General features: G+C 40.5%; 1 protein-coding gene across 1 annotated transcript in view; it reads right to left on the bottom strand.

The window, feature by feature from the left end:
• Positions 1-11723: 11723 nt before the first annotated feature.
• The window catches only part of LOC120802117 (vacuole membrane protein 1-like), a 32844-nt gene continuing 21835 nt past the window's right edge, over positions 11724-22732 (bottom strand). Inside the window, exons 5-7 of the mRNA XM_040149605.1 lie at positions 16187-16267; positions 15658-15774; positions 11724-11796 (exon numbers count right to left, since the gene is read on the bottom strand). Coding sequence (XP_040005539.1) covers positions 11731-11796; positions 15658-15774; positions 16187-16267 — 264 coding nt within the window. The 3' untranslated portion in view covers positions 11724-11730. The remainder of the gene's footprint in view (positions 11797-15657; positions 15775-16186; positions 16268-22732) is intronic.

Below are 22732 nucleotides of genomic sequence, written 5' to 3'. Positions count from 1 at the left end.
AGCACCATCACTGTCCTACAATGCCATCGAACTGATCACTTTTTCCATTTTTCCAAAAACTTCCTCAGTGTGGTCATTCAGTACATCTGTGCAACATAAACAAATGAGCAAGACAAAAGTGTATGACAATTTATATCAATGTGTTAAATGAAATTCAACAATGCTGCCCACAAGTGGACTTTAGAATCAAAGTCAAATTTAGATAATTGCTAAAACCAACAAGAAACTAATTTCATTATGTGACCAGCTATTCTGGGTTTTGAAGGCAATCCCACATTTTTCTAAAACAGAAAAGGCAGCACATTCTGTATTTGCATCCCTCAGAGGACATTGCTTGTTGCTAGGGCTGCAGGCTGTAGGTACAAAACAGCATCCTCTGCTTCAAACTTGCAAATTTAAAACTACAACTAGGTACCAAATGCTACATATCTGCTCTGGTCATGAGTGCTGTAAATGTACCTCTGGTGGTAAATCTGTGATTATTCCCGCCTTGAGCACAAAAATATACTTGTCATATAACTTCTACCTCCAATAACACTGCAACAACCGGTGTTTGAAACTGTGCCTGTCAGCACGTAAAGCAGGAAATGGGGCTAATTTGATCAATAATAAGGAAAAAAATGAGGAGGGGATAAGCAAAGGAAAACAAAAGATATGGAGGGAAAACCCCACATCTGTCAGCTTCCAGCAGCCTACTTATTACTGTGAAGGGTTAATTTGTGAGCACCATCTCAGCCTCTCATTTTTTAATGAACTATCATTTCCTGCTGCTGTTCACGGAGTGTGGATCGTGTTTAGGCGTCCTGTGTTCGTTTTGTGAAAACTAAATTCCACAGGCCATGAGTCAGACGTGACCTTTGACCTCTCTGTCCTTTCTAACGGTGGCCACCTCCAATGGCACTCGAGCACACATACATACACACTGATAAAATGCACAATTTCCTTCTTCTTTATGATAATGAAATTCTCAAGGTGCACACTCACACACACACACACACACACACACACACTCACACACACTCACACACACACACGCAGGTACAGAAACGCGTGCCCTGACGTTCCAGGCAGGGGATGATAGAGAACAAGGGCTCACATGACAGCCAAATCCTGGCCAGGTCCAACTGGTTACGACATCATCACAACAACTGGCTTAGGCAATCGCTAGTGTTACCCAATGCTCCACAGGGCCACAGTTCACACCTAACATAACAGCAGAGACACTGCAAGACGCACACGTACTGTTAGGCAGCGTTCTGACCTGAGGTATTCAAACTCTGACCCTTACACCATCTTCGGGCAAAACACTCATGATCTGACTCTTTTTTTTTCAGCTAAAGGCTTGATAAAATACTATTGCTTAAATTTGATTTTATTAAGTGTTTGAATAGTGAAATAATGGAATTATGGCAGGAGGAGTGTGTTTCACTTCAGCGTAAGGAAAATTTTGATTCATGTGCAAATGTTGTAAGGTTATCTGTGTGTGTGTGTGTGTAGTTGCCTGTACGTGTGTGTGTCTGTTCCTCCTCCAGTTCAACTGGGCTTTTTCCCAGTGACTTCACCACTAAAACATGGAGCCCACTCCTCGACGGAGATCCCCCTGCCCAGGGTGTTTATCACATCTCTGCTCCACAGCCATCTGTGTCAGCCAGCACACACACATACACGTACACATACACAGACTCACACACATGTAAACAGGCTCGGACACATGCTATCCTCTCGGGTGCCCGCAGTGCTGCCAGGAAATCAAGGGGCACCAATTATAGCAGTCTATTATTCCTCTCACTTCCCAAACAGCCACATAAAACAGCCCTCCAACCCCTCCTACCCCCCAGGATCAGGTCAGGATGCCCACACAGATGCCCCTCTTGGTCTGGGTGTAGAGGTGAGTGGAGTTGCTGGGTCACTGGATAACCAGGCATAGACCCTTCCAATGGTGAGAAAAAGTTGCTCAATGAGTCAGACGTGAGTGGAGACACATCCAGACAAGTCATACTGCTACTTGTAGAGTGGCAGCAACAGGCAGGCTGGAAAAGGAGGGAGGAGGTGGAGGGGGAGAAGAAGAAGAGGACGTGTAGGGCATTGGGGGTTATGCAGAGAGTCTCCATCCATTGTGTGATGTCATGTTTGGCGGAATTGCCGCCGATGGGATCTATGGTGACATTGTTTCCTACGGGACAATGTCTAGCCCTCTCTTCAGAATGAACACCTAATGAGCTGGTGATAACCCCACCTACTGTATTTCTGTTTAAATTTACATTTTATTAGTCTCAAATGGGAAACCCGAACATAAAAGAGGGGTTAAATGAACACATTACGACATTTTAAATAGATATGAATGGCAAGAACACACCACAGAAACATGGTTATGGGATGGAAAATTAATGGCACGTGAAATAAATGGGAACTTGACGCTGTTTGAAGCTCAACTGTCCCATAAACGCAATGCATGTCACTAATCAAACACAGCAGGTTACCCAGCGAGCCCGAAACTGTATGTGTGGGACTTTTTCAGACTACAGTACGCTGTGGGACTGTATGGAGTCTTTGTGGTTCATATATACTGTGAAATGCTGCTCAGACAACCACATAGGTTACTACGCATCTGTCAAAAGCCACAACATGCTGTGGATCTTCACCTTCAAAACTGCACATTCTATTCTGGCTGCAGTACAAGTGTATAAGTGTTTAACAAACCAACAAAGAGAAACTCATCGTAAAGACAGAGAGCAAGGCCAATTTAATCGTTTTTTTTTTTTAAAAACAGGCTTGTACATGCCAGTTGCAAAAAACTGTAAAATTGCCAAAAGTGATTATAGTAATCTTATTTGCTTTCTGAACAGTTGTACGTATAGGCTTGCATGTGTGTTTACACAATGTAGAGGTTGTAATTAGAAGCCAGTGAAAGCGGACAAGCAAAGGTTCCTGATGTCTGCACGACAGTATGCTACAGTATATGAACACTGAAGAACCTGAGAAAAAGTGCAGTCTAGTGAAAAACAAAATACAACATTATATCCCAGTAGAGCTGTTATGCTGTGTGGATGTGATTCAAGATCCCATAGCAGTCTAGTAATAAATTTCCTTCACAGTGGTGAATCTTCAAAGTTAGACAAAATAAAATAATAAGCTAATTATTTATGTGCCTGGGATAAAACAAACAAACACGGCCTCCTCGTAGTTAAGATTCATGGTTGCTCTTGTTATCAGGATGAGGCCTAACATGGATTATTCTCAATCGGAAAACCCTGAGCATATTTACGGTAGGATTGATCACAAACAAACCCTCTTTACTGTCTCTCCCTCTTCATAACTTGACGCTGTTGCGAATTGGGCTGATGGTGGACAATGTGTCTGTTTTGACTGAGGTGTGGCGGGGGCAGGGCGGGGCGGGAGAGTGGTCCGGATGGCTGCCCGGCTGGCCTGTGACTCAGGGCCTGTCTGGGATGACTCCTCTCAAAGCACACAGATACAGACACACATACTCATGACAACTGGTGACATTACAGCACACTTTACGACGTTCGCGGGACTTACAAGACAATACACTTCAGTGGATGATGCTGATTAAGAGCTCAAGGTCACGTTGTTTTCCCCTGATAAATGAGCTGCTCTAAAAATGAATCAATGGCGTACTGTTTCCTGAAACAACATACAAGCCGGCTGCCATCCTGTTGAATAAATACATTAGTAATTTCACAGCCTTGGCCTGAGCATGTGCAGGAAAGACTTGATGAGCGAGCAGTATGTGTGGTATGGTGCAGAGTGTGAGACTGAGGACCAAAACAAATGAATCAGGGATGAATAAAGCAGGAAGTCCTGGGATACACACTGTGCCTGAGGGGCACATAATATGAAACCAGACCTGGAACCCACATCTGACCTCTCCATCTCTTTCTATCTTTCCCTCTCTCACACAAACACCCACACATACACACTTACTCATGAAAGCTACAATTACATTCAGATCTTTGCGCACCCCTTCACTAAAGGACTCAGTGTGCTATTTACCACAAAAATAGGCCTACAGTCCACGATCTGAACAATAAGTCTTCTTGAGTGACTGAATATTATTCTAAATGGCTGTGGTAAGGCTTTCTGGCTCCGAGTCAAACCTCTCTCTAACTGTTACTGCCTCTGTATTTCTGTCAGAGCTTGGGGGCCAAGGTAATCAGAATGGAAGTGGGGGAGATGAGAAAATGGATGCCCCACAGAGCTTCGCATTAAACTTAACGACGCCATATAAAAAGAGAGTGGACTGCGACCTGCCGCAACATCCCTCACCCCCACTGTGTTGCCCTGTTTGCCTCTGATCCCGCCACCCGAAGTAGAAAGAGTAGGGCAGGTTGTGGAGGGACCGATCAATGCCATCTTTGTCAGGGCGTATCTCAGGTGACCAGAGCACCCGGTGACTAATAGGATCAAATATACTCCCTTCCTGTGGATTGGGTTAACAGGAAGCCTTTGCTCACATGACCCAAAGAGGACTACTGTATTTATAGTAGCAGTGAAGTGACTGCCGTGCAAATGGTTAAAGAAAAATAGCGACATTTTGGAGTTTTAATCTGTTTACTATTCTTCAACACAAGGACAGGGAGCAGTTACAGTCTGCTAGGGTGCAATACATCGCCACAAGTAACACAAATAACTTCAGCTAATAAGAGTTAGCATAGACTGCACTTCACTTCATTTGTCCTGTGTATTTTTTACACGAACAGATATGGGTTGATCTGGAAAATTCTTTTTTTCAGATTGGTGCAATCTGCTTTACACAGATGTATGTGATGATATAGAAAAGACTGAAAAAAAAATCCCTCCCTGCTGAGTGACTTTCTCCTCTGATAAGACCAAACCAGTTACCTTCAACCCAGACAACCCCACATTTAGTACGAAACAAACCTAGTTTCTATATGAGCTGTGTGTGTGTGTGTGTGTGTGTATGTGTGTGTGTGTGTGTGTGTGTGTGTGTGTGTGTGTGTGTGGGGGTTCAGTTCAAGATGGCTGAAATTTAGTGGAAACAAGCAGTAACATACCTTTCTCCTTTAACTGCAGTGAGTACACAGAAATAACTGCGCTACTTTGAATACCAAGAATAGTTAGATTAGCATGGTTCTCAACAATTTCACATCTCCACTAACCTAGGTTTGCATGAGTCACTTTAGAATTAATGTGTACAAGAATGTATGGTGAACTCGGGTCCAGTAGGAAATAGAAACGTAGGAAGAAAATAGATTAAATGACTTAAAATAATCACTATTTCTTTATGTGCCATTTGTGACATGAAAACTGTGTTGCTGTCTCCCTCAAAAAATAACTTTTTCTCCCACAACCACCACCGCTTTTTTCCACACACACACAGCTTTGAATCCAGTTTATTGTGTGATCTTGTTGGCACATGCAAAGAATCAAAAGACAGAGAGAAACCAGATCAAACAGTGTAAATGCAGAGTAATTACAAAGTCTGAAAGGCCTGAGAAGTCATCCAACTCCAACTCCATTGACTGTCTTATGCTTACTCCAAAAACGGCTTTAGCGTACCTGGTTAAGGTTTAACATAACAGTTGGTCTTGTTATAATCGCACCATTACGGTGCAGGTAAATGCTGATTGTGATCCGGAAAGTTCCAGTATGATCCAGTCAGCATCTCTTTCAACCCCCAGCTGCCCTTCCCTGACCTGTGACTCTCCCCTGGCCTCCCTCTGAGCAGGGCTGCCTGCTGTGATCCTCTAATGCCAGCAGCCTTGTGCGGCAGGAACAGCCATCTGCAAGCCCATTGTACTGGTAACGGACTCCCACCTTAGAAATGGACTCACATGGAAATGGGTGCATTCTCATGGAGATGTGCAAGGTTCCCCCCATGGCCCCGGCACACCAGTTCCTACTGTATAACCTTTTCAAGTCTGGACTCCTCCTCTCTGCATCTCAATCGCTTTCTCCACGAAAGCCTGACAGTGGTAAACCCCCCACTTGACACGTGAGTCTGAAGGATTTGTTAAAGTCAATACAAGACATGGAGAGTTGCTGACTCAATCGAGATGATGGATTATTGAGAGCAGTCATTTAGGATACTGCTGTGAGATACTAGGTGATGAAACTGTAATAGCTTCTCTCTCTTCTCATTTTCTGTTTTCCGCATTCTCAAAAATGTAATCAGCATTATAACCTGCCTCGCGCTTTGTCCTCTCCCAGACCTCTAAAGAAACTAAGCCCGGTCCCACCACAGTCCCCACTGACTGGGGTCCTGCAGACAGTGAATCACCAGCACTTCAAAACCAAAGGCATTAAATTTCCTTCATCCCTACAGCTGCTCTCATAATTAGGGAAAACTTCTATTTTTTCCTCTTCACATATTATCACATATGAATGGTTGCTGAAAAAGTGGCAGGAATCAGAGTTAGCAATTCAGCCTAAACACAGCGACTCACAACAGATCAAACGAGGAGACTGGAGGGCCAGACTGCAAGTCAAACACAGGAAAACTCCCCGTTCCATTACTGCATGCACTGGGTGATTTTGAGCTTTTCCTGCTGTATATCACCACCTCACTGGCTGACAAAGCCCCAGTTGAGATAAGAGAAAGGAGGACAGGGAGAATTGGGCACAGAAAAAGATGAACCTGTTGCCCTGCAGTTATATGGAGCATAGCAGCAGTGGCTCCACCATCCTCTGAAGTGTTTCTAGAGTAATTGACCTCACTTACACATTAAATTCAAGGAAATTCAAGGGAGGATAATCTGCAAGTTGTGGGAGAAGGCAGGATATGAGTCATAAATAGATATCCAAGATCAATTTTTCGGCTTTTTTCTAAGGGTGTTAGGTGTTCAGTGAGAGGCCCAACAAGAAAGAAAACAGATGTACATTCATTTTCAAAAATGTATAAGGCCTGATATTTTAAAAAAAAGAAAATCATATCTACATACTCGAAACCCTAGTTTAAAAAGATGGCAAGCCTGTATAAGGGTTTTTTTTTACAAGAGGGGAAAAAAAACTGAAAAATTTCAATAAAATAAATTTAAATTTTCAGTAAAAAGCAGCATGAAACCGCTTAACATATAACTACTTCGGATCTCGATCAGTGTGAGTTAGCGGAATTTTCTCCTGACCTAAATTATGACCATACACTCACAGTTAGTCTTGAAGAGGAGACATCTGTACGTTAGTCATAGGATGTAGGAAAACCTAACAAGTCTGATCAGACACACAGCTCTATTGGACCTGCTTATCAGCTCTTGTTATCAGCCCAAAAGGCACCTAAGCAGGGTTTTATTGGGACATCGTGGCCGTTTCAAAGCAAAATTATCTTTATTATTATCCCACTAGTGCTGACAGAAGGTTATAGATTTAACCTTAAATGCTTTGCACAGCAAGAAAACTAGATTGAAACCCGTCTGCCAGAGATACTGTTTGAGAATCTGTGTCCACAATACACATGAAGAACTAATACATCAAGTTTGAATTGTCTGACACGCTTTTTTTTTTTTTTGCCCCAAACGTAGAGTAATTAGAAAAACAGTTGAACAAGGAAGAACACTTCACTTGATTGAACAACTGCAAGGACAGAACTTATTTTTCCACTGAACCTTTTTTTTTTTTTTTCTAACTCTCAAAAGGAATATCAGAAACTCATAAATGTATAATGGAAATTTTAACTCACTTAAGTTCAAGTTGCTCTAAAAAAGTCGTCTGCATCTTCTCTACATTTTATTTCCAGCTAATAAAAAAAAAACCTCTGGAGTTGGCCATTTTTGTTAACAGAGGTGATGAAAATGGCTGTTGACAGTTTTAGAGCCTCGTGATGTTTAAGCCTCAGATCCAAACCTCTCCTGTGAAATTGAATTTCAGTAACACACTGTTTTCCATTTGTCATTCATAGAAAAAGTACTTCACTTATTTAAGCTGTTGATGAAAGTCTGAAAACTACTAGAAATATTCCTATAAAAGGTCCATATTTAGATCTGATATAAGATCATTTATAAAATTAACTGAGTCAAACATACAACTATAATACAACGATATCATGATGCACAACTCAGATTACCACATAAATATTTTCAAGTGCCACAATGTTGAAAAACACAATATTTTCTAAATGAAGGTTTAGAAGAACTGCCTGTTCAGTGAATAAGAACATCATCCTTTGTCATGATTACAGGAATATTAACCAAATAAAACAAAAAAAACCAAACTATACTGCTGTACCGTACTAAAGATTTTACTTGACAGTCACACTATGGCATCTAGCCAGAAGGCCGTGTTTAAGTATTTTAATCTCTGATCTCATCAGCTTTACATGTGCTACTCAAATATGCAGGGCTTGGATAAAGCAAAGCCCCCCCCCCCCCCCCACACACACACACACACACACACACAATTGTTGTTCTTATCACCAAAAGTATGTGTTTTCACTATAATTGAAACTCAAGGGCTGTGCCTTTTTCTAAAATTAAAGGTCAACCTACAAAATGTAATGCAGGGGATTTACCAGGTAAAATGTCTTTTTTTAAAGTTTGAACAAACAGCAGTTTACCATGGAGAAGTTGTGATGGACTCATAGAGAAAGAGGTTTTTGTGTGTTTTGTCAGGAAGCTGAAATATGATTTAAATTAAATAATTATCAACTTGAACGAATAAAACAGATCAGTAACTTTATTAAAAACAAGAAAACAACATGCTCAAGATAATGGTTCAGTTAATGTTAATGTTCAGTTTATAATAATTTGAAATTTCATAGTCTTCAGTACAAACATGGTTTGTAAGGCATTACACTCTGAGAGGTTACAGTCACTGACTTCTGCATCGTGTGTGTGTGTGTGTGTGTGTGTGTGTGTGTGTGTGTGTGTGTGTGTGTGTGTGTGTGTGTGTGTGTGTGTGTGTGTGTGTGTGTGTGTGTGTGTGTGTGTGTGTGTGTGTGTGTGTGTGTGTGTGTGTGTGCTAAATAGCTCACCTGACAGGCAAAAAGCAGGAAATTAATTGTGTAGTATTGTATTATGTCATGCGAGAATGAAATCACCACGGCCAAAGTCCAACGGTTACTTTAGTCACCCACAAAGACAAATACTATTCCCTCGGTTTACAGAGATAAATCCAGAGGCAGGCAGACAAAAGCAAACTGAGTCTAAATATGAAAATTCCACATTATAGACACAATTTTTCTAACTTTATTTATTCATCAAGTACAAACATTTAGTTACAAGTGAATTTTATTATAGAAGAAAAAACAGCTGCAAACGATTGCAAATGCTGCACATGCTTAAAACATTTCACAAGGAGCAATCAAAGACAGCACAGATGTTATAAAAGGATGAGACTCAACCATAAATCAATCACAAGCGTAAGACCTTTCAAAAACAAACATGTTTTGCAGACATGGCTCTAAATCGTTGTTTTGGGAATCCGTTTATGCAACACCAAGAAATAAGAATTTTACTGAAAATTGTTTACATAAACATAAATTTAAAAAAAGAGTAACTCCATTTTCACTGCAATTCCAAGAAAGGCCAGGTTTGAAATGCCTCACTGAAATTTCCAGATTTATTTCAAATATGAGTTTGTAGGAAGGAAAGTTTTGGAAAAGTCCTGCAGCTGAGGTGAGAAAAAAAAGAAACGTAGGAGATGTGGAAGTTTAGTATAAGTGACTTTTGAGAAAGAGAGAATCCAGAGGACAAATGTTTGAGTTACTGTATGTGAGTGTCTGTGTGTTGTGAAGGGTTTCTGTGTGTGTGTGTGTGTGTGTGTGTGTCTGTACATCAACTGTGCATGTACATAGTAGGTGGTTGCAACTGCAGGTGCTGGAATTTTAGCAGGTGTAAAGGTGTGAATTTATTTTCGAGCACCTGCATTATTAACACTGTGGTCTCTCTGTGCCTTAAGTGTTAAAATTGAAAGGCTGGCACCCATTCATAAGGTGATGTGTGACTGAGAGCAAGAGTGAGTGAGGACCAGAAAATCATAGGTGAAGGTGCAAGGGCCACAGTGAGGAAGGAAGATGACGGTTGAAAAGTTATCAGGGAAACTTCCTTTAGAGAAGAGGCACACAAGTGAGTCAGACTGAAACCTGTCAATAACCAATGAACTGTCACTTTGAGTCTGCAGCTCAATGAACAGTGACTGACAGAGGGGACAGGTCTTTTCACAACCCAACACACAAACACACACACACACACACACACAGGGTATCTAAAAGCCTTTTAAATTTCTTGTAAAGCTTGTGCTGTCTAAGTTTCATTGATCACAGCTCAATTGGCACATAATATAATTTGCGGCATTAAAAGAAGATTAACAAACCGACTGTAAAAATTCATATGAACAGAAAAGAGCAGCTTATTTAATAGCCGTCAATGACTGAATTCTTTTTCAACATTCATTGTGCAAAAGACAACATGGCAAGGAAGGGAGCTGATGCAATCTCATCGCCTGATTTCAGCAAGCGTGTCTGTGTGTGAGAGAGAGAGATCAAGAGTGAATGAGTGTGACTGCTTGCGTGTGTGTGTGTGTGTGTGTGTGCGTGTGTGCGTGTATGTGTGTATGTGTGCGCGAGTGTGTGTAATAAATGGCACTCCCACAAGCAGGTGTGTTGAGGGCAGTTTCCAGCTGCAGCCCCTGGCATCTCTACAAGGACACCCATCATGGCACCCACACCCAACACCAAGGCTCTTTCAACTTCTATTACATCTAGCCCTTATTTTGAAAAGCCCAGAGGTGCTATATGTGTGTGTAGCATGTAGGTGTGACTCTTACATTTTCCTTTGCATTTTTCTTCAAAAGGTTTTACTGGTTTTACATTTTCAAAATCAGTCTGGGGGACGTGATAAAAGCAGTCTCTCAGTCCTACAAAATAACTTCCTATAGTTGGTATATCGAACACTACACCCACAGTACACTGATGCTGGTTTCAGCTGGGCCTCCAAAAATACTGACATAAATAAGTTTCCTTTGTGACATCTCTCCAACCGGAAACTCAAACTCGATTTCTCTTCCCTTCCGAGAGATTGCAGGCTAATAAACGCTAGCACATCCTGCCTGAGAGGTCTGACACCTGAAAGGCCCTATTTTATCAAAAAGACAAAAGGTTGCTTCATAGTTATCTCTAAAGACCCAGAAGCAGCCCCCTCTTTTGTGCTACCTATGAGGTCAGGTACGTAGATAATAACCTACTAGATAAAGCAGAGAAGAGGTTTCTATGATAGACGAGAGTTCATCCTGTCCTGTGAAGCAGCCAGAACATGTTCATGCCCATAGTCATCCAGTGGAAAAATCCAAGCCATTAATCACCATGTAGGCTATTACAGCAGAGTAAGGAGCCAAAAGGGGAACAAAATGTGACAAAACCTTTGTTTCAAGGTCTACAGAAAGCATTTCAAACAGGGTAAAGCAACAAGTCATCTTCCAGAATCACCGTGTTTAATCCAAAACCACCTCTGAGTCTGTGTGACCTTCATCAGAGTCATGAAGAGGAGGAGGAGGAGGAAGAGGCAGATTTCACACAAAGGAATACAAATTACCAGAATGCCCCCTGACCATGCAAAAGGTCCCTCAACCGTCAAATTCTGTATTAACTCTTTCATGTGTGATAGCTGCACAACCCACAGGCTACTTTTGCTGAGCAAAACACAAACACATACGAACACCCACACCCACACCCACACCCACACACACACACACACACACACACACACACACACACAGCACACACACAAACACACACACACACACACAGCTGAGCCCTACTCACCCAATGAGAGAGACCATCCGCTCCACTATGTGCCTGCTGAAGGTGATGATCACAAACAGTTTCTGTATGACAAAGAAACACATAGAAAAAGATCGAGTCAGTTACTGAACCATGAGGTCACCGCTGGGGTGCAGAACAAGGCAGTATATGCATCATAGTTTGATCAGTAATTCCTTAACTCCCCCTCACACGCGCACACACACGTGCCTTGCACCGCCAAGGCGGTTTGGTCTAAAAGCAGCCATGAAGCCGCCCTTTTGTCATGGTGGGCAAGAAATAAAATGCCTGGGCTCTATGACACACCACCAACACAGTACGCTACGTCAGCACACACTGGCCGTCATCAGAAGTATGCGTGCATGCGTGTGTGCGTGCATGTAAAGGATGGATGGATAGAGGAGTTGAGGAATCACAGGCAATGTGTCATTGCTTCACAGGGGGTCTGGATGCCGGCTCCAGTCCGGTCTGATTCTTGCTTAGTCACCGGGCCAGAAGGGATGGACAGGCAACTGGTAGCCATTCTGGTTCATATCAGCCCTTTGTCCTCCTGCAGGGCAGTGGGAACATGCACCTACTTATTGACAAGTTTTTCCAAGGTCCTTTCCTTACCCTCTGAGTTGTTGTAGGCTACTGTATTCTTATAAACGAACATGCGTTTTGGCCACTAAAAATGTGGTTTGATCCAGTGACATCTTGGTTGCCTCCAACATGCCATTAGAAAGGCTTAACCCAACAGAACTTTTGGCAGGTCTATCATAACTAACTCATGTTGTGCAGAAAAGGATTGTTCAAACCCACAGAACCTTATTTTAAATTCTATTCCAGATTCCCAGGGTTCCAAATATACTAAATATATACTGCCGAATTACAGGGAAAAGTGTATAAAATGATACACAAGACATCATCATTTTATGTAATGATGGAGCCATAAAAATGTCATTTTAGATTTGAATATTTCACTCAATATAAATATGTAGCTTCAATTACATACAGAATAGATTGTATATAATGTGGAACTGTCTGATCTGACCTAGGCTTCAAGTGGTAAAAGGTATCATACTCTATTGAGCTGATACAATTATATATTGACCCACATCCATCAGTATTTTCAGGTTGCTTTTGCAAAAGGCTAAATGGTACTGATCGAATGAAATGAAATACTATTTGACAGGCATATCAATCATAATACCTTGATGTGGACCTTGACTAGCTATTCAGATACTGTAGGTTATTATATTATTGATATATTATACTGTTGAGGTTTTCAGGTTTAAAAATTGCAATCTTCTCTGATTGGTAGGAGTTTAGCAACTGTTTAATGAGGACTTGCTTTTATAATAAAATTCCCTTTGAGCTAAATGATTTTACTTAATGATTAAATAAAAATACAAATTGAGTCTTTATTGTGGGATTGTAGTATTTAGACTCAGTTTGCCTTGTTCCAACACAATTTATAAACAATGAAGGTGGAAAATTTGTAAAACTATGGGAAATAAACCGAGTGGAATAAATTACGCTTTGAGTAGACAAAAGTAAATGTGACAGCTGTGTAAGTACAACACACAGAACATCACTTCCAAATGGTTACACTGCAGAAAGGTCTACACCAGCCCCGATGTCAATTTTAATTTCCTTAAAATTATGACAGGGCCCTTTGATCAGTGCTTTGTTAGAGGGTTCATTGTAAAGTTATGTAACTTGTCATTCAGGTCATGCACGTATTGTTGTTTAGTTGTCTTTTAATTTGGGTGGGTGTTAATCCTCAGGACGACACCGTGGGTTAAACAGAATGAATGAGGAACCTGGACTCAAAATGTTGGCAATGTCATGAAAATTAAAAAAAACTCTGGCATAAAAAACCGGCATCTGTAACAACACAAAAAGATTAACAACTGCCACAATACTAGTTCTGTGCCTCCCACAAAATTAACATGAAACGGCACCGTAAGTAATTCCCCTCATGGGAACTTTTAACCTCCGCTTCAGCGACAAGCTTCGGAGTTACGCACATAAATATTGATTTCATGCACCTGCACATCCTTAAGAGACACTTACAACTGATCTATCATCCGACACAAAGGAGGAAGGGACAGCAACATGGCCGACACAGGAAGGCTGACTAAGATGCCTTAAATGGGTCTGCTCGGAAACCAGTGGTGACATGGTCTTGACTCGCTGATTTCAATTGACTGATAATGCGGATGAGAGCTACGCACATCCCAGTCATAACTGTTTTGCCACACATACACACATTAACAAGGGGGAAGCAATACCTCAGTTCTCAGTCGTTTATAGAAAAGGACCACTTGTTATCAAGAACCATGAGGTGCATTGAATGTATATACAGTAAAATGGAAGTGAGAGCATCCTGCTTTAAATGTTGTGTTTTTTCAACTCTGAGAATGCATAAATTCAATTTAAAGTGTCAGAGAGTGTAGAAGAACAATTCTCTTATTTCACTGTTGCTATATGAAAGTCTACTTTTTCAACCACACCTCGTAGCTCTTCAACAAAATCAGCAAATCACCTATCTCTAGGGCCTGAACTGGGTACTTCCGTGTCATCACCCATCATCCTTAAGTGACCGGCTGCTTCACAGAGCAGCGTACATGAATAAAGAATAAAAAAGCCTCTCCTCGGAGACTGGTGAGAGCGCACCTGAAGCACAGGTACATACCCAGATAAAAAAACATGCTTTGAAGCACTGAAGCTGCTCCGACACACACACACACACACACACACACACAAGCCTCAAAAACCCCTTTTGTTCCGTCTTGGCCCATGAGGGAGAACGTCACCTGCTCTCCAGTGCACTTTCTTCTCGTACTTCTTGTTTCTGCTTACGCACTGTAAACTATTGAATCATTTGCATTAGAAGCAAAAGCTGAGCTTGAAGAAAATTAAAGCAAGCAGCTTCAGGAGAGACTAGGGCCCCCAGACGTGCTGCAGAGTCGGGGGAAGTCTTTCTTTCCGTGAGACAGGCAGGGACACACCTCTGTCAGATGAGGCCCCTGGGACCTCTGGGTGTAATCTGGTCCTGTGTGTGTGATTGTGTCTACCATGTCTGCAACCCCCACCTCCCGACTTCCCTACAACCCCCCCCCCCCCACCAATCGCTGCTTCTCTCTTTCTCCATCACCTCCCACAGACAATGTTTATCTACTTTAGCTCGCGCTCACTAGGTTCACCGCCACCAGCCCCCCACACCTTTTTTTTCTAGTGTGGTGCAGGACAGTGCATTTTGCGTATGATATGGAATGAGTCTGTGGAAAAAATGCTTAGCTTTTAACCCTTCCTCTCTGTGTCACAATGAGCAATCTCCAGCTTTTGCTTAGAAAACAGAAAGTTGAGCCTCTGACGGTAATCACAGACATACTGCAAATTCCTGGACGCAAATTGAGGATTTTCCAGGATTAGACGAAACGTTTGTGATGCCAAGTCTCTTAACAGCAGTTTCTTATTCAAGGGTTAGGATGAATCTCTTACTTTCCCATAAGTTCTCAATCTGCTGTATTCTGACCAGTCTACTGTACAAAGTACTGGGCCTGCTTCAGCTGCAGTCACAAAATGGTTGACTCCCCCTACTATGCCTTCACAAAATGGCCTCCTTACAACCAGCTGAGTACAGTACAGAGATGCCGTGCATGAGTGTGATTCATTATTTAACACACTTCTCGCTCTGAATAATATTAAAGCTGTAGGCAAATCTCAAACTTTGGCACAAATAAATGTTGCTGTTTCTCTGCACTATGGAATAGAAAAGACAGAAGACAAGTACAACATATCCGGTGGTGTCAAACTCTGCTTTTCCATATCTAAGTGTCAACTGTATTTTTGTGAATGCTTATTTGGAGAAAAAAAAAAAGAAAAAAAAAAGCGCTGGCATTATTTATATGGATTTATATTATCTAACTGCAGCTTACCTGAATGTGCATTTTGATAACTGCTTTTCCAATGAGCGTTGCACCGAAAAATGTCCAGAAGGGGACCAGAAAATGTCCACATGTTATTCCCGCCAAGTCAAACAAGGGATTTGGTATCTGTCGAAAATAATATAGATGATTAGACTTAACACTGTGAAAATTCAATTGAAGAAATAGGAAACAAATCATATAGAGAAAGTGTAATATATAACAGTTTGACACAATTTTGAAATCCATGTAGTATTTGTTCTTCTGCATTTATCTTACATCTGTATTTTACCTATATACTTATGTAGGTATACCTACAGAAGGTCACTGATGCTACCATGAGAATATCTGATACTTTTCAAATGTATATTTATTCATATTTATTTTTTTGTTCATATGCTGAACAATTCAGAACTGGCATTTCCTTTGAATTATGTGTGCATGTGGACAGGACAAAATATTTACACTGATAAACTCCACGGTAAGGAAGAAGAATATTTTACAGGGAAAAAAGATTATGTATTTTTTGCATTTTACTTACAGAAGCACAGGCTAAAATCCCAAAGAATCCGACCCTCTGGATGAGTTTCTGCACTGCTACTTTTGCTCTGGTGGCAATGTCCTGAAAAAAAGCAAAAATGAGAAAAATGTGTGACTATATTTTCACCACAGACTTGTTGATGTTTAGCTGATATAGATCACATACTTCATGCATACTGTATAATGTAATGTAGACAAAGCTTTATTCACAGGACACATCTCAAACCTGCTTTGCATATTTTTAGGAAACAGCAAAGTACAAAATTTATTTATATTATTGTTGTAGAGTTTCTACTGATTACATTCCATAATGTCTTTATAATTACTGTATTATGTCTGACAGATTCAAACTGTTTACAGGATAATAATGATCTAAGTTTCATATGATTAATTATTCACAATTAATTTCTAATAAATTTCAGACTGATAAATAAAATTGTCTGGATCCAAATAATTAACTGGAAACTGCAACATTTATTACGGCCAATTAGAGTTTTTCAGGGTTTTTCTAAGCATTTATATGGAAGAGGGAATATCACAGAGGTGTGTGAAACAAATGTGTGTTGCAGCTACAATGTTGTTTTTGAAGGGACTTTAACAAACACTTTGAAACCCATTCAAATGTCATATTAAAACAAATTAATTATTTAGGATTAGATCTTTATTTGGGATAACGCTGTATAATCAGAGATCTGCTTTTAGGATTTCTCCATTACCTCTGAATGTTAAGGTTTAAGCTTATTTACAATTTTCTGTCTGTGTACTGACATTAAATCCTTCCATTTTATATCTAAAAACATACTGGGTCTCAAATGAAACGAAAAATTAGGGAATAACTAATTTTTTTTAAAATCTGTGCTTGTTTCTAAATGAGTTCAAAGGAGCAGCAGCTGCAACAGGAGGATATTCTACTTCCTGTAAATGTGCCCTCAACAAAAAGTTTGAATCAATTAATGAATAAGATGATGACTGACAAACCAAATAATTAGACCCTCAGAAACTAGATATACAGTAGTACAAACTGTTTAGAACCTGAAAGTACAGATATTTTAATGGATTGTGCATCAGAGGGATTTTCCTTTAGAAAATTGTAGAATATGTGTTTCTAAACACTTCCAAGTTTAGGCTTGATTTTAAATGATAAAAATCTTTAAAAGCCTATACTTGCACATTCCCTTTAGAATATTTGCACTGTGTTCATTCTAATTTATTCACATCTTGCAAAACAAATGTGAAGAGTGTGTGTGTGATGGAGTGCTCTAGAAAAGTTGCCTGATTGTTAACATTTATCACAAAAAAACATGAACTCATCTAATAATAAACAGCTGTTTAGAGGAAAAATGTATTTATTGTCTTTAAATGAAAAAGGTAGGTTTCAAGATAAGTCAAGCGTGGTGCTAAATTCATGATCATCCTTCCAACATAAATATCCCCAGCTTGATGGCAGAAATGCACTGATTCCCTGGCCATATATTCTAAGGGAAATACAAGGCTTATCTCTAAATATGCATCTTCATTGTAGGAGAATTATAAACTGGTTTTAGTATGTCTGTACCTAACCTCTAGTGCCAGTTATTTATTCCATTGTCACTGGGAATGTGAGAACAAGACAACAGACTTTGGTAATTCCTGTGACTCACAGATTCTTACTTTTTCTGCTGGTCTTGCCCTATCCTCCTTAACAGCTACACAAAAGCTTCTTTTCACAGCAATGACACAGATTTTCCCCCAATATACCTTTTCTGGGAAGAGGAGCTCTAATCTGTTTGGATTTTACTTAAACTAGTTCTGGGAACACAGTGGGGATGCAGAGGAAACCCCTGATCCAGGACCTTTCATATTTTTGGAAGACAGAATATCTAGGTAAAAAATAAAATGATTGCTTCCTTTCTATGCTAGAGTTGCCATTGTTAAATTAAAAATATTATTTATTTGCAAAAAAAAATTGTGTGATTCTGGGTTGATATCATAACCCTTAAATACAATAAAGATAAATTACACTGAGGACATTGCATTCCCAAAATATTCAATGCCAATTTATTTTTTTATATATATATAATTTTTAGGCCTTGATATGTAAATATATTGATCTTTTGGCAGTACAGAATATAAAATTCACAGCCAAAAACTGGACCATGGCATTCATTCTTTATTATTATATCTACATTTGTCTGAGCTTTTCTTTTAGTTGTTGCATTTTTATCATGAAAAACAACAAAATGATTCTTTGTTTGCAAAATTCATGAAATTATTGTGATAATACTGCCTCTTTTTTAAAAATGCTCAGAAGTTCTCAACATTTTTATACTTAAATATATAAATAATATATAAATAATAAATCATTTTTAGTTATGTCATATATTCTACTCTTTATTAGGCAACCTCTGTCTCTATGATACCTTAATAAATATTTTGCAGAGAAAAGCCTTAAATGTATTCGTAATGTATTCTTACAAGGTCATATGTTCAAAAACACTTTAATATTTTCATTGCTTTAATTTAAATATGTGTCTGCTGCTGTAAGGAATGTATATATTATAGTGTATTATAGTGTGCATTGGCTGTATGAAATTATACAGATGTTTCACTGTGTGCCTTTCAGATTAAACTTCAGACTTATTTAATATTTGCAGCCTGAATGTTTTTAATGCAATAAACATCACATTAATTAATTAATAACTGCAATTGAACTTCTTATAAATAAGAATATGAAGGCTTCTGTTCCAAAGTGAGAAATCGTCTATTTAAAGAAAAAACACACTCTTCCAAACTGACTGCTAATATGGACACATAATTACATTGATAACATTCACCTCAAGACATTTTTAAAATAGTTTGTCCTTCTTTCTAACGTTTTATTTCCGTTTCCTGATGATTTTCATGTGTTTACAAAATGCATCTATTACATTTTAGAGTCAAGCCCTCAAATAATTAGTGGTCAGTGGACTGTGTTGAATTATTTTAAATCTAAACATCCTTAATGAATGTTTGCTGTATTTGAAAGCCTGCTTTTCTCAACTAAAACAATACAAAATCAACTGACAGAGAATCTAGACAAAAAAACATTTGTTTTCCATATGAAAAGACAAAGAAAAAAACATTTGGTCTCTTTTAAAAAGTAAGGCCTCTGTTTCTAAAACATCATATTAATTAAAAAAAAATGAGGTACAGGAGGGGGCTGGCAATACATGATCATACCTAATATGGTCAACAAAACCAGTACAGTGCTGATGACATTCTTTACGGGGTGCAACCCAGCGGACAGGAAATTTGAGAGACATGGGAGGTCGCCTAATAAGGTGGTGGTGGGGGGAGCGAAGGGACACAGAACCTGATTGGTTCACGATTTGAATTTCTGCCTCCACTGATGTCCAATCATGAAGGTTTCTCCTTGTACAAGCCTGTAGTTTTAATTCTAGCCTGTCCCCATGTGTGCATAAGTGTGCTTGTGTCTGTGTGTGCATGTGGGTGTGATTGTGTGTGTGTGTGTGTGTGTGTGTGTGTGTGTGCGTGCGTGCGTGCGTGCGTGCGTGCGTGCGTGTGCGTGTGTGTGTGTGTGTGTGAGTTGCTCAGCTGGTGGGAGACAGGGAGGGAAGGAATGTGTATGGCTGGTTTACAGCTGAACCGCTGAGGACTGTGTCTGGACCAGGGACACCTGACAACCGCTGGTGTTGTAGCACAGACAGAACTCTGCAGGACCAATCAGTGTCATGGAGATGGCCTGTGAATCCCATCCGTTTTCTGACATCATGACACATGCATTGTTTACATTAGGTGCTGTAGTTGAGCTTTTGGCTCATGCAGTGAGAGCAAGCATGAAAATATCACCACACTGTGAACAAAGGGTCCCTGAGGAGATGCGGGGAGGGTGTAAAAGGGTGTGTGTATATGTGTGTGTGAACTTGTGACACTGTGATTTACTATAGTTGAACTATGTACTTGGACACTCTCTCTAGTCTGCATTTCTGGACTGGGGAAGCGTCTATCTTGGATGGCTGGGGTTCAGACATCCAGACTCTGTTGTTGGCGGCTTATGGAAAATCACCATCTTTGCCAGGCAGCTTGCCAAGGGCTGCCTGCTGCCTCCCCAACCCCCACCCCTCCTCCACCCCCATCACCGCTGGCCTGTAGGGCTGGGCTTAGCAGCAATTACATTTGGTAAGATCTTGTCAAGGGTGCAGCGTCATTAAAACCATGGAGGTTTTGGTTCCAGGTTTGGCTGCTCGGCACAGATGCTTTACTCAGCAGTCTGCACAGTCACCCCACATGGAGCTAACCACTGTGGGGAATAATACTCACATTTGATCTGTTATAGGTTTGGATTTTCCCCCGCATGTACTTATGATGGTCAGATTATCGATTCCTCATTTGAATGAGCAAATTATAAATGCTCTGACGAAACCACAGTTGACCGGTCATGTCTTTTAATCTTTACAGCATTTTCCCGGCATGATTTCCATCAGCATGTGTTAATTTTGTGTCAAAATAAATCAACTCTTTGGAAAATATGGAGTTTTTTGAAATAAAATGACACATCAGTCTGTGCTCCATTACAAACATAAGCAACATATCACGTCTGTTTTGATTCAATCACAGTAAATATACTGTAGATGAATTCATGTAATAAATGAGGAATCTCAGGGTGTTTGTAACAAGATTAGCATTAACGGAATTATGTCATTGAATGAACTGAATTAACCTAATAAATTCTTCTAAGGTAAATGGCCAAAAAATGACTTTTAGTCTATGAGTACAGGAGCATGTCCTGTATTGAAATTTGTGAGGATGGAACAGAGTGAGCTCTACATTTAACATGATAGTCTGAATATCTGTGGTTACAGTTGCCAGGTGATGACAGTTATTAGAAAAATCCACAGGGAAAAACCCGAGAGAAGACAGTTTTTTGAACTGGTTTCAGCAACCCCAAAGTATTAACAGTTTCTTTCTTTTAAGCAGCGGCATTACTTAATTATAGTACATGCTGCTATACTAGATGCAAACATGATCAGTTTGCAGGCATTAGGTTTTTGAAGTAACTATGCTTGTGAAGTTTTTTTCTGTGCCTGATGTTCATCTATAGTGCATTATTGTACGATGTGATATCTGTTTATTTTGGATTTGACGACGAGTTGCTCAGAGGGCTCCTTCACGAAAAGTGGACTTTTCATTGTGAAAAAGCTGGCAAAGCACACACTTTGTTTTCAGTAGGCTTTGGTAGTACTGATGAGGTTCAAACATAGACAAAAAGCGGGCAGCGACAAGGCACCCGGCTCCGTGTGGAAAAAAGTGTCAGACAAGGAAAAATCTATGCATAGCCTATACACAAGTCAACACCCACACACATTTTTTCTCTCCCTCTCTCTGTTTTCTTTTTTTCTCAATGAAAGTCTTTCACACAGAAGACACACATCTCCGGAGCGGCCGTGAGCCCCCCGACACGAAGATGGCCAAAGTTCATGGCATTAACTCCTGACAAGCCCGCGCCTGCGCCTGTTCTCTCTGGCACAAGAAATGGAGTGATTAGGGAGTCCTGACGCAATCAAAGCTACAGTCCTCTTTCAAGAAAAAAGAAAAAAGAAGAGCTACGCATTCAATCTATCTGGACACACACACAAAAACACACACACACACAGACAAAAAAAAAAATGCACCCCTGAGTCCACGTTGACAAATTCTTTAACAAGCTGTGGTTAAAGGGAAGCTGGTTTTACTCTGACTCACCCCCCTCCTTTCAAACAGTTTACTGGAAATAAAGAGGGAGGAGGAGGGAGGGGGCACTTTCAGAGAAGTCACGTGACGGGGCCGGGCAAACCACAGCACAGAGAGCCTTTGAGTGCAGTAGGCCAGGGGGGAAGGCAGGCATACGCCCAGCGCAGATGGCCCTGATTTGAGTTACAGGAGATACGATCCTGGGAGTTGGCAATCAAGAATTCACAGCCTGTTAACCCTTTCCGTTACAAGCGGAAATTACAAGCAGTCATGGACTTGATCCATGCAGGATGCTTCGAGACAGTCTGTGTCGATAGTCGAGAGGATTCCTTCCAGCACACCGAGTACTCTCGTACTGAGCTCAAGATTTAAGAGGGGAAAAAAAGCTGATGTTCATGACATCAGCGTCTGGAGCCGTTAGAAAAGGCATGACTTCATTATTCTTGAATAGCTCTGTTGAATGAATGAGAAAAAAACCCAGAGTGCTCTGCTGCTGTGCTTCACGTGCACTTGTGGCAGGAAGTTGGCACGTGCAGGCTGGGAGAAATACCATAGGGTTTAAGTCAAACTGCTGGAACCTACAAACCTCTGTGACTTGAGCGGAGGGGACGTAGTCAGCATCTTAATCCAGATCTGTGTCTACACGGTGAGAGAGTGTGTGTGTGTGTGTGTGTGGGAGAGAGTCTGTGCGTGTGCGTGAATGTGTGTGTGCATGTTTGTATGGATGGATGGGGGGGGTCACATCCTTGACGACAAAATTTAACCACTTCCTGTCTAAACACAATGATCCAACGATAGCACAGTTTCTCCAATCCAATCCCAATGGAGTCTGTTTCCA

Source organism: Xiphias gladius, chromosome 17 (genome assembly GCF_016859285.1).
Source record: "Xiphias gladius isolate SHS-SW01 ecotype Sanya breed wild chromosome 17, ASM1685928v1, whole genome shotgun sequence".
Taxonomy (NCBI): Eukaryota; Metazoa; Chordata; class Actinopteri; order Istiophoriformes; family Xiphiidae; genus Xiphias; species Xiphias gladius.
Note: the sequence above shows the minus strand (reverse complement) of the source record. Positions and strands in the feature narration are given on the sequence as shown.